This window comes from Takifugu flavidus, chromosome 20 (assembly GCF_003711565.1).
Source record: "Takifugu flavidus isolate HTHZ2018 chromosome 20, ASM371156v2, whole genome shotgun sequence".
In the NCBI taxonomy this organism is placed as follows: domain Eukaryota; kingdom Metazoa; phylum Chordata; class Actinopteri; order Tetraodontiformes; family Tetraodontidae; genus Takifugu; species Takifugu flavidus.
Window position 1 is genome coordinate 12,084,967 of NC_079539.1, and position 17,376 is coordinate 12,102,342.

At 44.3% G+C, this 17,376-nt stretch overlaps 2 protein-coding genes across 4 annotated transcripts; one reads left to right on the forward strand and one right to left on the reverse strand.

The window, feature by feature from the left end:
• Positions 1–1,876: 1,876 nt before the first annotated feature.
• Positions 1,877–3,519, reverse strand: LOC130517589 (5-hydroxytryptamine receptor 1A-beta). The gene has a single exon (XM_057019566.1). It carries the CDS (start codon positions 3,448–3,450, stop codon positions 2,164–2,166), a length of 1,287 nt encoding a protein of 428 aa, XP_056875546.1. The 5' UTR covers positions 3,451–3,519; the 3' UTR covers positions 1,877–2,163.
• A 9,751-nt stretch (positions 3,520–13,270) lies between these two features.
• LOC130517775 (E3 ubiquitin-protein ligase RNF180-like) lies at positions 13,271–17,081 on the forward strand. 3 transcript variants are annotated; one of them, XM_057019893.1, is made up of 8 exons: positions 13,271–13,404; positions 13,564–13,642; positions 13,841–13,933; positions 14,231–14,959; positions 15,406–15,528; positions 15,688–15,904; positions 16,018–16,143; positions 16,661–17,081. In XM_057019893.1, the coding sequence occupies exons 2-8, from the start codon at positions 13,586–13,588 to the stop codon at positions 16,852–16,854; spliced, it is 1,539 nt and encodes a 512-aa protein (XP_056875873.1). In that variant the 5' UTR covers positions 13,271–13,404; positions 13,564–13,585; the 3' UTR covers positions 16,855–17,081. The 3 variants fall into 3 exon arrangements, with proteins under 3 accessions (XP_056875873.1, XP_056875875.1, XP_056875874.1); XM_057019895.1 differs by having other exon boundaries at positions 13,272–13,404; positions 13,838–13,933; XM_057019894.1 differs by having other exon boundaries at positions 13,272–13,404; positions 15,439–15,528.
• The last annotated feature ends 295 nt before the right edge of the window (positions 17,082–17,376 follow it).

The window sequence follows — 17,376 nt, forward strand, 5'->3', positions numbered from 1 at the left end:
GTGGGCCCCTCACCTCTGTATTCCTGTGAGCTAGTAGACCTTTGATCAGGTAATTGCCCCTTCGGTTCCCAGAGTATGCATCCCCGTGTGTTGCTATGGTGACCACCTCTCTAGGCTGCATTTGTGTGGCCATTTTCCAGCCTTTTTTTGTCAAAAGAAATGAGAAGAGAGACACTGGTAATGTATCAGATATCAAACTCTGTGCATGTCTGTCTGTCTGTCCAAAGCAACTGCTGGATCCCCATCATCAGTCAGTCATCCAGTCAGTCAGTCAGTTAGTGGATGGATGGATGTATGGATGGATGGAGGGATGGAGGGATGGAGGGATGGATGGACCGACTGACCATTGGTGGAATTTTTCCACAACTCAAATCTTTTGAGGAACATTTGTGTTCAGAAGCACAGAAATGTGTCTGGACCAGCTAAAGTTGCACCAGAGGATCAATATAATTGGTCTCTTGCTGTTTACATGAAACTTTTTAGGGACATATAGCTGCTACCTGTCCTGTACTCATACATGTCACTCATGTTTTTTGAATACATAATACATCCTTTGGTGATTATTTAGCATACTAACTTAAAAACAACTTTAGTTATAATTACATTTATAATTGTGGTAACATGTATTTATGTAGGACAGTATGATGATTTGTAATTTTTTTTATTTAAATGTAGATTATATATTATATAATTTTATATAATTATATATTTATATGATGGAGTATAGTAATGAAATAGATTTTTCACATTGTCTAAATAACTTAATCAATTTTACATTCAGTATAAATAATCAAAATCCTAATCTCTCCAACATGTTGGACAAATTTAGATACATTTTTCGATCCGGCACTCAGGGGCATTCTGGGATTAAAATTCAGCCCTGGAGCCTGATTTGGAAAGGTCTTGTATTCACTCGCACCACGGATTTAAGTGGAACCGTAATTCAAGTCCGAATATTTTATTTGAAGTGTAAAACGATCTAATGATATTAAACAGGACAGAGGGATTAGTCAGCCAGTGAGTGTGTTGAAGTACAAGTACCACATATGAACATCAGTAATCATGGAGATTAACAGTAATTTAGGATATATACAGAAACAATAATCCTGAAAGCCACTGATGTAGCAGCAGGAGTGGAGCATCTTATTTTTCCTGTCTGATTACAGTTGGAACATCAACATATGACATCGATGCACAGACCTACGGCCAACTCTGGAAATCTAGTTGAACCACTGTTGTTTTGGTGGGTCCTGCTCCACTTTCTGCCTCCTGTTCCCTTTCCTCCTTCTTCTTCTCCTCCTCTTCTGTCTCCTCCTCCCCTTGTCCTGTCCCTCCTCATTAATTTCTTCCTCCTCACTCCTATGACTGGCATTTTCCTGTCTCTGCATCAACTCTTTGACTGGCACTGGCCTTCTCACCTAATAAGAACAGTAACAGCAACCATGTTGAATTTGATAGAAAAGCAAATAATTCAGTTTTCAAACACAAATACAATACAAACAGGAAAACAACGTTTGATACCTGAATGAATGATTCCTATTTCAAAAGAAACAGTGATTAGCTCATATTGGGAGGGGACCTCATCTAACGCAACCATGGCTGCTTTTTGTAGGATAAAAAGCGCTCCGACCAGCGGCCAATTCGGTGTGGAACAGATCGGCCTGTTGGGAATCCTCCTGGACCCCTATGACCAGCCCCCACGGCTGCAATAGAAAGAAAGGACAATCTAGTCGGATAATCCCAGAAAAAAGAAAAAAAAAAAGTGAACAGAAAATTGGAGGGTTACATTTTAGTTAAAGAGCCATGAAATCCTGTGAATAAATTACCATCATTTCTCTTAAAAGCTCAAAAATGTAAGAAGACAACTCACAGAAACTTGAAAACGTTATTCTTTATTGAATTTTACAGAGCACAGCAGGGAACAGAGTTTCAATAAGATGATCACTGCTTTTCTATGCTTCGACTGACTACAGGCAGAATACTGAGGAAGATGGAGGAATGGTGCTGTTGCCAGTAGTGATGATAGAAAAAAGCCATTTGAGCCCTAGTATATTTCAGTTTTTTTCCCCTGCTTTACTTTTAGTTTTAGCCTACAACATTCAGTTTGTGCCATTTTAACCGGCTGTTCATTATTTTATTTTTTGGGGTCTTCTCTTTCACTTATTAAGCTCTGCAAAAATGACACTTAATGATTTTCTTGAAGGCGCTCTGGAAGTCTTTGTTGAAGTAAGCGTAAATAATTGGGTTGAGCAAAGAGTTGGAGTAGCCCAGCCAGTTAATGACATCCTTCAGCCAGTGAGGCATGAAGCACGACTCCTGGCAGAAGGGCATGACAAGGGCGACGATGAAGAACGGCAGCCAGCAGAGGATGAAGGTCCCCATGATGATGCCCAGGGTCTTCACCGTTTTACGTTCCCGTGCCAGCGCGATCTTTCTCTTCGTTTCGGTCGCCTTCTCGTGTCTGTTCTCGAACAGCGGCACCGTGCCAGGGGTGTTGGGCAGTGGCAGGTTGCATCTGGAGTTGCTTTGCACCTCGATAATGTCCAGAGACTCGCCCTCCCCTGCGTGTTTCACGGCGCCGTTGACGTTCGGGAGAGGTCGCGGCTCCACGCTCCTTTTCCACGACTTACCGTGTGCGTATCCTGGAGTCTTCCGGTGAAACATCGCGGGCGATAGTGCCAAACAAGTGTCAGAAACTTTCTTTTTCTCAGTTTTACGCACCGTCCGTCTAATCCGAAACCTGGCCGCTTTGAAGATGCGGCCATATAAAACCAACATCAGCGTCAAGGGGATGTAAAAAGCTCCAAATGTTGAATATATTGTGTACCAGGGATCTTGCGTAATCTTGCATTGTTTGGAGTTGGCTCTGTCCTCTGCCATGCTGCTGGGCTGAGAGCGCATGATTAACATCGGTGGAATCGATATTGAGAATCCGACGAGCCAAGTGACGCTGATGAGGACAGCGGCTCTTCTCGGTGTCCTCTTCTTCATGTAGTCTATCGGCTCAGTGATGGCCCAGTACCTGTCCAGAGCGATGACGCACAGGTGCAGGATGGACGACGTGCAACACAACATATCTAGAGATATGAAGATATCGCATGGTATCTGCCCAAGAGTCCAGCGGTTTAAGACCTGGTAAAGCGCCGCCATGGGCAGCACCAGTACCGATACCATCAGGTCGGTGACTGCCAGAGAACCAATTAGGTAGTTGGCCACATTTTGAAGAGAGCGCTCCAAAGCTATGGCTGCGACGACGCACGCGTTCCCAAATATTGAGCAAAGGATGAGCGCGCAGAGCAGGAAGGATGTAACCACTTGATAACTAAGTTTCACTTCTTCGTCAAAAGATTTGGAAGTTCTGTTGGATGTGCTGTCAAAATGAGTCCAGCCTGTTGTGTTATTTGTGCCCTCCATTGTTGGCAAGCCCGCTATATTTTGGAGCGCTTCCATCAGTTGTTGGAGAGGCGGGTGCGCATCACGCCGCTGCGCCCGGAGGAGCACATATTGTGCAGCAGAGGGGCGAACGAGGCTGCTTACGTACAATGATGTTTCACTTTTATACCAGTGATGGAAAATGCGTCATGAGGATGCATCAGCGCTCAGTATGATGAGTAGAAAAATGCATGGAACAAAACCATTGTTCATACATTTTACCAGGTTTTTAACGGAAAACATTTTGTTGAATTAAATGTTTCACTTTGTCCTATAGCCACTTGGGTTTTCATATAATGTAACAAACTGAATTGGCCCCACGTTAGTTTTGATTATTGTGGGATTATTATGAAGATATTTTGCCACATTTGCTAGGAATCAATCCTGAAAAATGAAATATGTTGTAAAATGTTGTATTTAAATGAATTGCTGTCATCCCGTGTATAATATGAATGACATAGCAAACATCTAGTCCTGATAAATACAAAAGTACAAATACATATAAAACCCGAGAAAATATGGGCTTAACCATTCAAAGCATCGGTGCATCGGTTTTTTTTTTATCTATAGCATATATTCTCTTCTTTTTGGGGACTCTTAACATTTAAAAAGCTTTGGACATCATGATTTAGTATCGCTGATGCATGCAGACTCTTTTAGTGTTTGAATGTGTTCTTTGTTCTGGTTTTTTAAAACCCAAATCAACGCTATGTGGGTAACAGAGAGCTAACACTGCCACCTGGCGTTGGTTTAGCCTCCTGGGATCCACACTTTCTAAAACATTAAAATGAATTGCATTTTAATATGTATTAGTTTATCTAGTTATCCAAAGGAATAACTCCAGTTAGAATTTTTGACTCAGGTTTTTGCTTTTGTTAATAGTGTTTGTAATTTGAGCAATAAATGGGGGTTTGCATTATAAGAGCTATTCCTTCACGCGTGTGAATTATGCTTTAACAATTGTCAATGTGTTTGCCATAGCTGTGAAAATTGATATTTGTACATTCAGTAATGACTGGGGACATTTTTCTGTCAATATGTACCAGCCAATGTATAAAACATTATTAACAAATAACTGACATACTACTTGATACAAAAACTCTGATCTTAGATAATGAGAAGATGCCTGAAGATTGGAGAAGTCTTCTGCTGTCCTTTTTATGAACAAGGGACAAATGCAAAGTTGTGGCAACTCCAGAGGAATAAAGCTGATGAGCCATACAATGAAGTTATGGGAAAGAGTAATTTAAGCTAGACTGAGGGCAGAAGTGAGTATTTGTGAACAGCAGTATGGTTTCATGCCAAAAAAAAAGAAAAAGGAAAAGTACTGCAGTTGCAGTATTTGCTTTGAGGATGTTGACAGAAGTAGAGAGAAGGTCAGAGGGAGCTGCATTGTGTCTTTGTAAAGTTGGAGAAAGGTTATGACAGGGTGCCCAGAGAGGAACTGTGGTGTTGTATGAGGAAGTCTGGAGTGGCAGAGAAGCCTGTTACAGTGGTGCAGGACATGTAGGACTGTAAGACACTGTTGAAATATGCTGTAGGTGGGAGTTCAGGGTGGAGGTGGGACTGCATCAGGGATCAGTTCTGAGCCCCTTCTTGTTCATTATGGCAATGGATAGGCTGACAGACAAGGTTAGACAGGAATCTCCATGGACTATGTTTGCAGATGACATTGTGATCTGTAGTGAGAGCAGGGAATAAGTGGAGAGGCTAGATGGGTGGAGGTTGGAGAGGAATGAAGGTTAGCAAGACAGAGTATATGTGTGTGTGAATGAGAGGGACTGATGTGGAAGACTGAGGTTACAAGGAGAAGAGGTAAAGAAGATGGAGGATTTTAAGTACTTTGGGTCAACAGTCCAGAGTCTGTGGAAAACAGGTCAATCAATCAAATCAATCTTTATTTATATAGCGTCTTATACAATCAAAATTGTTTCAAGGTGCTTTCCAGATTTCCCAGGGCCTAACCCCAGACAAGCAACAGTGGCAAGGAAAAACTCCCCTTTCACCGGAAGAAACCTTGAGCAGGACCAGTGGACAGAGACAGGAGACGGAGCTGGGGGTAGCAGAGATAATGATGCCAAAGTTTTCTTTGGGAGTGACCTGGTTGGATAGCGTCAGGAATGAGTACATCAGAAGGACAGCACATTTTAGAGGCTTTGGAGATAAAGTCAAAGAGGCCAGACTGAGATGGTTCAGACATGTCCAGAGGAGACATACTGAATATAGTGGTAGATGGATGCCGAGTTTCATACTGCCAGCCAGGAGACCTAAAGGAAGACCAAAGAGGGGGTTCAATCAAATCAATCATTTATATAGCATCTGTTACAATCAAAATTGTTTCTAGGCCCTTTACAGAATCCCAGGGCCTGACCCCCAACAAGCAACAGTGGCAAGGGAAAAACTCCCCTTTCACAGGAAGAAACCTTGAGGAGGACCAGGCTCATGTAGGGTGACCCTTCTGCTGATGGGGGGCTGCATAGAGAGGGAGGAGAAGGGGGAGGACAGGTAGAGGAGAGAATAGACAGATCAGGGAAATACATTAATTATAACAAAGGGTTGGTGTAAGAGTTGAGTGGGTCAGCGGGGTCGGAGGTCAATAGGGTCCATAGATGGAGTGAAAGAGGATACGAAGGTAGTTGGTAAGAGAGAAGAGGACCCAGAAGATGTGGGTAGCTGCAGGCAACTGACACCTGATGTGATGGGTGCAATTAGGACCCAAAAGCAGCACTCTGGAAAACTGGACCGTGGTAATGACAAACAGACTGGGGAACTCGACAAACAGACTGGGGAACTCATTCATTCCCCGAGCCATCAGACTGTTCAACTCCTCGCTGGGGGGGGAGGAGGGCCAACAGAAGGACTGGAACAACACTGCAATAACATAATACTGGGACATCCATTCATTCAGTTCATTTATTTACATTTCTATAGTCTTATATTTATTTTCTATTTTTAATTTATTCTATTTTTAATATCTTAAACAGTGCTGTACGTTTCTTTGGGGAGATGCTAATTTCCCTAATGGACACCCCCTAAAGGGATCAATAAAGTACTCTGATTCTGATTAATGACCTTTATTAGCACACGGGCAAACAGGAACTCAGGCAGACAAGGAAGCACAGGAAACAGTCCGTTCTTCAGGCCCAGGGCCCACACAAAGTCAGTGGGTTTCAGGCTCGGGGATTGGGTCGGGCAGAGTGCAGAACCGAGGGGAAAGGACGTGAATCCTCAGAACCCTACAGTCCCGTTAACAGTGGGCAGGAGTGACAGAACGGGGCTTACAGGAGATGAGGCCGACGATGTAGCTGAGCAGACTGGGGGTGAGCAGCAGCGAAGTCGGGGCCACGCGGAGAAGTCAGGACCAGGCGAGCGGGCCGGAACCAGAAACGCTGAGGCAGAAGTCGTGGTCAAGGGCAGAAAGCAGGTAGGTTTTCCAGGGAACAGGCAAGGCAGGCAGAACGAAGACAGGCAGGGTCGATAACAGGTAATCTGACAGGGAAATAACGCTGGAAAGTCTCGCATCAAAGCAGAAAAACAATCTGGCATAGACTGAGAGTGCAGGGGAGGCTTATAAACCGAGCTGATTGGGAATCGGCTGCAGCTGTGCTTGCAGGTGAGTGGAGTTGAGCTGACGGGTGAGAGTGGCTGGCAGGTGGAGTGGAAAATTACCGGGAAAGGAGGGAACTGGGGGAATGGGGCTGTGACACCTGTAGGGAAAAGAACGAAGAAGAGTTTTACAAAAACAACACTAATTTTCACAGTTTAAAAGACAGTTTAAAACTCAAAATAAAAGCAGCAATATAATCACTCCTAAAGTGATTTGCAATTTGTCTTCAGCAACAGTGCAAAGTACATTCTTGTGACACCCTGTAACAGAATTGACCCAGGTCATTTATCATTTTAGAAAAACCAAACTCCAGCCTGGGCCTGCAACGAATGTTGCAGCGCCACACTGAGGCCACTTTTTTCCCCCCAATTTTATTTTTTCTAGAAATGTAAATCACCATCTTGGCTTCACCAGAAATAAAATTCAGGAGCTGCCACTTATTCTGAACAGTTGTTATATCCTGCTTTAAAACTATTAAAAACACTTTAACACATTACAAGATAAAAACATTCAATGCAATGGCCCCATGCAGGATCCTCCACTGGAGGTCCCTGGTCCTTTTCCTCAGGGGTAGCTTGTACAACACCCTCCAGCAGGGACGAGCTCCATCCCCTTCCAACCGGTCAGTCCATACACTGGCACTTCAGCTGGACAGTCCTCTACTGTTTAGTACCATCACACAGTTCTGGTCGAGGGTCCTCTTGTCCACTCCGTGCAGGATGAACGACTTTATTGTCCTGAGGAGAGGACCATCCAGATCCCCAAGATGGGCAACCAGTTTGATCTCCGGAAAGGGTTCGCCAGTGTCTGGTTCGGTCCCCTGGCCATAGTCCACAAGAAGGCACCTCTCACTTGCGCTGAGCCTGTTCTTCCACAGTTGCAGCACATTTTCAGCTGCCCGGACAGAGCGGATGCCCAACAGAGAGCCCACAGCCTCTGAGCCCATTAGGTCCGGCCCTGCCGTGGCCATTATGTGCTCAAGAACAGTCCAGGTCCCACACAGTGCTGCCATCAGTCCAGGCGCGGCTTTGCTGGAGACATCCAGCCTGGTTCCATGAACTACGGGTTCCCTTAGCAACCAGAACGGAGTCAGCTTCTTCTTGGTTCGGTTAAAGAGCCCATGCCTTAAGAACACTTTGATAAAATAGAGGTAGCCCATTTAATGTGACGAATTTAAAGTCAGTTAAAAACAGAGCATCAGCGAGTCCCAAGTTACTCACCCATCTGAAGACACAACCGTCCACATTGCTCCACGTTAGAGCCACTGGACCTGTTAAAAACCTCATAACAAATTGAATTCTAAAGGTGGTGGTCCTGCTGGCCAGGTGGATGAGACCCCTGCCCTCCCTCCTCTCTAGGCAGGTACAGAACCCCCTGGACCCAATGCATGACATTCAAGAAGAAGTTTAGAAATCTTGTCGGAATTTGCCATCTGCCACAGCACAGAGGCCACCAGGTTATTGTGGACAAGAGTTCTATCTCTTTACAACATGAGGGGGAGAAGCCAGTTCCATTTTTTTCCCTTCAATTCTCTCAATTGTGTCAAACCAATTCTTTTTCACTGTTGCCTAATAATAAGAATAATAATAAAATAATAATAATAAAAAGACCAAGGTAATTTTAACCGTCTTCCTCCCAGGACAAGACACGGATCATGGCTATGAAAACACGGCTGAATCCAAGCCTTTCCGTCACCTTCCAGAGGTGAAATGAGAAATGAGACCAGATTTGATGCCCAATGAGCCAGACACCCCCAGAACATCGTGAATTAGGTGGCCATTGTCCACCATGGACCTGCTGGGCACACAGTAGGTCTGATCCCGGTGGAGGACCTGGAGCTTCCCTCAACCTGGTAGCAAAAGCCTTGGACAGAATCTTGTAATCCAGACAGGAGAGACACAGGGTGCCACTTTTTTATGTCCTGCAAGTTACCCTTTTTGGACAGAAGAGTAACAACTGCTCTCTGGCAGGACAATGTCAGGGAACCCAAGGCCAGGCTCTCATTGAACATCTCCAGCATGTCATGAGCCACAGTGTCCCAGAAGGCTCTGTATAACTCCACAGTGAGCCCATTGACATCTGGAGCCCTCTGACTTTGCATGTTGTGCAGGGCAGCTGCAGAAGCCTGTCCAGCCTGAGTTGGTCTATTCTGAGACCTGAGGCAGCTCCCCACAGAACTCCAGTGCCTCATTCTTCTGATATTCACTGGAGTAGAGTGACAAAAAGAACTCCACTGCACGCTCCCTTATCTGGCCCAGCTCTACAAGTTCCTGCCCTGTGCCAGAAAACAGTGAATGGGTTACCCTGTTCTGCCCACGCTCCTTCTCCAGCTGAAAAAGGAAGCTGTGTCCATCTCTGTTCTGAATCCGGGACCTGACCAGTGCACCCTGTACTTTACCGTCCAGCAGGCTGGTCTAAGGCCACCTTTTTGGACTTGAGGACTTCAATGCATCCTCGCTCCCCTGTGGAATTGCTAATAATGGATCTGTATGTGTCTCACGTGGCATTGAGCGTATACTGCTGACATAGGACCTGCATCTCTGTTTTGCCACGGTCCCACCACTGTCTTAGATATGTAAAATATGATTTCCTACACCAGAAATAGCATAAAACTTCTCAAACCATTATCCATTTATAAATAGTTAAAATGGCATTACGCACTCTTAGGTTAAATATTCTTAATAGAAATTTCACTTAAAACCAAAGAATGATCAGTAAAACCAACTGGCATAATTTTACAAGCCCTAAAAACAACTGAAGTGGTGTTCAAAGCAGTAAAAACAGTCAAGTCTGGTCAAGGAGATCCTATCTTCAGTCACCATGTGTGCATCCTCCTCCACACATCCCTTGGTCTGATGGAGAAAACACATTTTTACACGGTAAAGCTTTTTTCCTGGCTGTCAGACATGTGTGGGTGGCACCTCACTACAGCCAGACATGTAGGATTCTGTTAGGATCGAACAACCTAAAACATGAGAGAAACAAATAAGGCAAACAGCTTTAAGTTTTACTTGCAGCAAGGAGGATGGAGAGATGTGCTCAGTTATAGATCTCCAACACGTCCTGAGGCACACCTCTCGCCACCCTTCTTTTATTGAGATTAGTCCTCTGATCAAAGACAGATTCACAGTCACTGGTATCCATAGTAGCTGCATCCTCCAGCCATCCAGATTTACTCTCCCCCACGTCCTTTATAACATTTTTGGGCTTGCTCCGCTGCTTCATGGGAGCAGGCCATCACTCAAACGCCCCAACACCACCCGCACCTGTACTCACACCTCCCTCACCTACCTCATCCAGTTCACCTGCTTCACCCCAAACCTCACTTATCTCACCTGTTATGCCCATTGCCTTCCCCGCCTCACCAATCCTCCAAGACATCAGGGCCTCCGTCCGCACCGAATCACCGATGCCTTGCAGCTGGAACGAGCACGTTGAGCTACCTTCGGTGAGACACAACATGTCTCAACAGCGGCGACTTAGAGCCTGACAAGATCTTTCTAATAGGGGACACCACCTTCCATGCCGGGACAACTCTCACCAGGAACTCGTCACTGGTGAATGGCGGCATGCTTGACGGGGTGATCCTCGCTGCTGGCTGCGTCAGCGGAGTCACCTGAACAAACTGGGCCACCTCCTCCACAATGAGCACGGAGCCCGATCTCATTTTCACCCTGTGCCTCCTGCTCAACCAGGCGTTGGCCGCCACACACACACTGACTAAACTAATACAAAAACCCCAAAAAACGAAGACACTTACAATTACCAATGTAATTACCAATGTTCTTCTTGTATGAGCTGGTGTATCTTGTATGAGCTGGCTCATACAAGAAGAAGGTGGTAGACTTACTACAGAAACTGGAAAAGGATAAAGCCATCGACAGACCACAATACTACCGTCTATATCCAGGAGAAACCATCCCTTGCATATATGGATTGCCCAAGATCCACAAACCAAGGACCCCTCTCAGACCCATAGTAAGTAGCATCAATTCTGTAACATACAACATTTCCAAATACTTGGCCTCCATCTTGTCTCCCATGGTTGGCAACACCCCACACCACATCAAAAACTCCCAAGACTTTGCTCAAAAGGTCAGTGGACTCACACTACTTCCAGAAGAGACTATGGTATCTTATGATGTCACGTCACTCTTCACGTGCATCCCCACCGCCAGCGCCATAGACACCATCCACAAGCACCTTCTATTGGACAAGAATCATCCAGAAAGAACAACCTTAACACCGGCCCAAATCTGCACCATGCTGGACCTGTGTTTGAACACCACCTATTTCCAATACAGAGAAGGCTTCTACAGGCAGAAACATGGCTGTGCCATGGGCTCACCAGTATCCCCCATAGTTGCCAATCTATACATAGAGAAGGTGGAATCCCAGGCCCTGACATCCTTCACAGGAACTGCGCCAAGCCACTGGTTCAGGTATGTGGATGACACCTGGGTCAAAATTCAAACACAAGAATTGGAAGCGTTCTCCGATCACCTCAACAAAACAGACCAGTATGTAAAATTCACCCGGGAAGATACAAAAGGAAACAGTCTGGCCTTTCTGGACTGCGCAGTCAAGATCACTGAGGACAGAAATCTCACCATCGAAGTCTACAGAAAACCTACACATACCGACCAGTACCTTCAGTTTGACTCTCACCACCCACTGGAACACAAGTTGGGAGTGATCAGAACTCTCCAACACCGGGCCAGAGAAATACCCACCACATCCCAAGGCAGAAAGAAGGAACAGGACCACATTAAGACAGCTCTCAAAACATGTGGCTACCCAGACTGGGCCTTCACCAAAACTTCAAGAAAGCGAGACCCCAGCAAAGGAGAGGAGGAGAGAAACAAACGCCACAGTGTTTCCATCCCCTACCTGTCCGGAGTCTCTGAGAAGTTTAGGAGGATCCTCCAGAAACACAACATACCGGTTCATTTCAAACCCAGCAACACTCTCAGACAGAGGTTAGTACACCCAAAGGACAAGACACCAAGACCCAAACAAAGTAATGTTGTTTATGCTATACAGTGCCAGGAGGAATGCAAGGAACTGTACATTGGTGAAACCAAACAACCTCTCCACAGAAGAATGGCACAACACAGACGCGCCACCTCTTCGGGTCAGGATTCAGCAGTCCACTTACACTTAAAGGAGAGTGGGCACTCCTTTGAGGACAGCCAAGTAAGGATACTGGCCAGAAAAGACCGCTGGTTTGAAAGGGGGGTCAAGGAAGCTGTCCATGTCAAATTGGAAAAACCTTCCTTAAACAGAGGTGGTGGCCTGAGGCACTTCCTATCACCCACATACAATGCAGTCCTCCACTCCTTCCAACAGCAAAACAAACATTCACACCATTCCAGGAGACCCAGTGACTCACCACCATGGGATCCAGCAGACAAAGGGGAGACACCTCAACCGAAACTAGGTGAACGACCCGACCAACGACCCTGCTAACGACTCTCAGGTGACCACCCAGATCATTAGCATGCAAATGGTCCACAGGGGCTATATATTTTCAAGCTCTCTCCCCAGCAATTTCAGAACTGAAGAAGCCTTCTGGATAGAAGGCGAAACGTCTTCAAGAGAAGAAGCCCAGTCCAGTTGACAGAGAAAACTACCTTGGATACAATGACCTGGATGATTGAGAATCTACACAGACAATTGAAGACAATGAAATATTGGATAGGTCCAAGAGTGCAACAAGAAAAGAACAAATATCAATGGATATAATATATAGTGAAGATGAGATGAAAAGTATAGTTGAGTCAGAGATAAAGAGGAAATGTCATAAGCATTGGGATAGTGAGTAAAGGTTTGCAGTTTTATAGCATACAAACGAATGCATGAGAAATGAGAGAATTTCACAGGAGTAACAAAGAAGACATCATATCACAATTGGGATTGGGCCATACGGAATTAAAAAGTGCAGTTTTTATTATAGAGAAACATGAAATGGGAAATTGTGAACATTGTGGGTTGAGAGAAATGTTGGAACATGTCCTCTTCCAGTGTGCAAGGTACCAGGCACCGTGATTCCCACTAAAATAAATGCTTAAAATAAATTTGATAACGTTTAATTTAAAAGTTTCTGAGGAGAAGTTCAGAGGATGTTTAGAATTTTTAGAAGTAACTAGGTTTAGTAGTAGGATTGAGGCCCTAAATTTTAGGGTATTCTGCTCTACACTCTAGCCCAGAAGGGGGCGGTAATGTGCCTACAAGCTATTTACCAACCAAAGAAGAAGAAGAAACAACAGCGGAAGGATCAGAAGAAGAAGTCTTAAGGCTGTAAAAACTTTGATTGTTCGTGTTTTCCTCCTCAGGTCGTGTCTAGTAACCTTTCCAACAGCCAGGTAGGTATTAGCGGCTTTATTATAGTCGCAATAATGTCTACATTTCCCTCACACTAGAGTATAATTGAATTATATTTATTTAAAGGATGCAGTGGTGAATAATTATATATTCGGTGATTAACATTTTGGTTTTTCTTGGGGTTGGGGGTTATTTTACAGATAGTTGGAAGAGTGTGAAAAGATGTTCCGATGCAGGAGGTGTCGGAAAGGAATCCTCGACTCGGAATCTCTGTTAGAGGTCGGTCCAAAGTGCGCTCAATTCTTTTACCATTTCAGTATTAGCAGTGGCAAAATAATGTTCGCTTTGTAGAAGTTATTTTTTACATAGATTATTTTTGAGAATTTGAAATAGTCAATGTCGTTTAAACGTGTTGTTTATGTCCAAAAGTCAACGCTTTTTTGATCCCTGTATTGTTGATCTTTAATGTGAAAGTAGGCTGAGGACACAGAAAGTTCAGAAACTGTTTGCAGCATTTGGCATGTGAACGTTGATGCACTGCCGGAGTGGATCCTGACCTCTGTTCACCAGGTAAGTGTGTCAGCAGATCAATGCTGTGTTGTTGGCAGGGATCTAGTGCATCAGGCAGACGTGGTTGACTGGTTTTAGATTCTCAACGTTAAGTTTTTCTCTGTAGAATTGCTTTAATTTTGACTTGGAAATGCATTTTTCCACATATTTTACAGTGCTTGTTTTATAGCTGTAATGTTTTTGTCATTTCCACTTTCTTGTTGTGCTGTGTATGATAACTAAAACTGTGTTTCTGGTACGTCTATGTCATATTTCCAGATGTGGTAGTGATTCAGTGCATCTGTTGTTTGTGTGCAGGCTCAGTGGACTGTAGGAAAACTCAACTGTCACAACTGCTCAGCTCGTTTGGGGGGTTTTAACTTCATTCATCACTTTGAGTGTCCCTGCGGCAGAGATGCTGCCATTCACCTCAACAAAAGCCGCGTAGATCCCGAACACAAAAAATGTTTCCTTACGGTCCAACCAAGACTGATGAAGCCAAGAACAGAGCAGAATAATTTTCTGACACTTGAATCTCAGACTGAAGAGCCTGAACTGAACCAAACAAGACTAGAGAATTTATGCCTTACCCGTGCCATCTCCCACAGAAGTCCTGCAGTCACCTCTAATCTGGGCAGTGAAAACAGCGGGCTGTTTTCCTCCAGCCCTCTGTGCTACGTCTGTAAACAGCGGCAGCACAGCAAGGGAAATGTTGCCATTATCAGGCCCTCCTGTCTTTGTTCTGTAGGTCCTGCACACACACCCTCTACATGGCTGATGAGTGCAGAAACAGATGAGTCCTCACATATGTCAAAGCCCAGAGTTCTGCAGCAGCATGATGATGATGCCTGCGAACCCTCGGTTGGCAGCTGTTCTCTCATCTCTGCAAGGAGAAATTCAACTCCACATCAACAGCTGCAGCAAACCTTGGATGATATGTCTTCTGTGGAGCCCTCAGCTGTCCGTGAAGATGTCCACGGCCCGCTCCTGCCCCATAGAGCCAGTTCTGTTTCTGACATTCTTACCGAAGGAGAGGAGCAAGTGACAGTATGTAATTCATAATGAATGCAGATGGTTATTATATATACAAACATTACGGCAGGTTTATATTATATTATTACTATATACTCCAGCTGCATTGTGAGTAGGTTTGAGACTCCGGTCCAACAATTCAAAACCTCGCCACAGCTAAAAGTCTGGCTGACCAGCACTCAATTAGCATCCTCCATAAACCTTGTGTTGCGTTCCTCTCATGTTTCTACAGGAGAAGCACTGGGAGATGGCAATAATAAGGCTTTTCATTTTGATTAAGTGAGATTATACTGCTGAGTTTATAGTTTCACAAATAAAATTCAACAAAATAATGAATGAAATCACACATTTACTTCCATGCCACTTAATTTGCAATTCCTGATGTATCAAATCAACTTTGTTGATCAATGGCAGCTCCAAGATGTGTTTTATAATTGTGTATGTGGTCTACCTGGATTTAGACTGAAGCAGTTATGGGTTCTTTGGCCTCACAGAAACTGAGCAAGCGAGAGAAGAACCATCTGAAGAGTCTCCGGAGGAAACAGAGGAAGAAAGAGCGATGGCTGCTCAGGCAGTTGGAAAAGGTGAAACTGCAGCACTCACTGGTTTATTCTCAACAAATGTCTTAGCTAACAATCTTTTTTATAACTATCAGCCTAAAAACTTGAAATGGTAAATAAAGTGCCTAATGTAAGACAGATAGCTGCACAAACCTCTGTGTTTCTGTACATTTGGGTTTCCAGGCTGAGGATTTGTTGCAGAACAGGGAGGAGGAGAATGAGGACAAGGACGGCCTAACCTGTGCTGTCTGCCTTGACATTTACATCAGTCCGCACATCTGTCAGCCCTGTGGCCACTGTTTCTGTGAGCCGTGTCTCCGCACAATCGCCAACGACCGACCCAGGAACACTCCCTGCCCACTGTGCCGGACCTTAATCTCAAACACCAACTCCAACAGAGGTAATTGTGTGACAGAAAAGAGGCTGTTTGACCCGTCTGATGCTGGATTTGGTGTTCCACTGGGTGTTTGTCAGCTGGATTCATGCAGTAATTACACTATTCTTCCTCTTCAGAGCTCGACCAAATGGCTCAGACCTTCTTCCCCAAAGTGTATTGCACCCGCAAGCAGAACTTTGAGCGCGCTTCGTGCGCAAAGTGGCCTCTGCCCAGCAGTCGTAAAAGCTTCTGCACCTTTTGGAGTGAGAGTCTTTGTCATTTTATTCTTAGACATTTTTAACTTTCTAGTTAGTTAGGATCTTCTTTCAGCAGTGAATAAAACAGCTCTGACAGAAAATTTATTTTTCCACAAATTTAAGCTATTTAATGACTGTTTTCCATCTGTCCTGATGTGCTGGGCTACTTTGTTGTGCATAACACAAATATTGCTTCAGTAGACCATAGACCACATATTTAACAACAGACTCCTCAATCTTTATTCAAGTATCAAGTAAGTACCTCTTGAAGAGGCTGTTAAATCTTAGACTACTAATATGATGGAGCAAGGATTATCACTTGGCATCCTGTATTTCAGAAAAATGTCATTTCTATTGTTTTTCAAATTCTATATGTTTTTATTGATTGTATTCATTTATTGAACAGGACATAGAAACATGATTACGATAACTACACATGAATTGACATTAATCCTTTCTAGATCTGAATGCACTCATGACCTGAGGTGCCCAGTCTAATGGAAATGTATCTGTGTCACTTCAGGACAGAAGAGACAGGGAGCAGGGACAATAGGACACTGGTGGTTTCATCGTCATGGAGGTTACTCACTGGCTGCTTTGGACCAGACCAACATGCACACTGGACTCTTTGGCCTGGTCGTATTGTATGTCCGCTCAGCAAACTTGATCGTAATTTTTCTCTTCCTCTCTGTTCTTTTGTACTATTTCTGTTTTTGAAAAACAGCATGTTTGTTTCCTGATTTCTGCAGAAGTATGAATGAGTAGAAGGAATGTGACATTAAAATTAGCCAAATAAAAGGGTTACATGGCCACTGTTGATTAAAATGTGAACAATTTAGTAATTACAATTATTAATGTTGAAACAAATTATGGAACATTATTGCATTTAATAACTGACATTGTGTAAAATAGTTCAAAGATATTCTGATAAATGATTGCTCAAATATGTTGCATGGGTGTTATTTCCCGGTTATCAAGCCTTGATTGCACAGGGGCATCCTTTGTTTTTCAAAGCTTGTCTCCTTGCCAGCTAGCGGCGCTGCTGGGGGCCGGGGGCCACCATCAGCATTGGTGTCCTTCCTGCCTGAACAAGAAACAAGCCTCTTGTCACTAGAGGGCAGCAGCGTTGAAGCTAATCTGCCTGTAAACCTGCTGCCGGTTCAACAAGGGAGAAGTTCACAGGAACACCAGTGAGCAGAGCCCAGTGTTCCAGGGTGAAGCTGTGTCCAGTTGTCCACT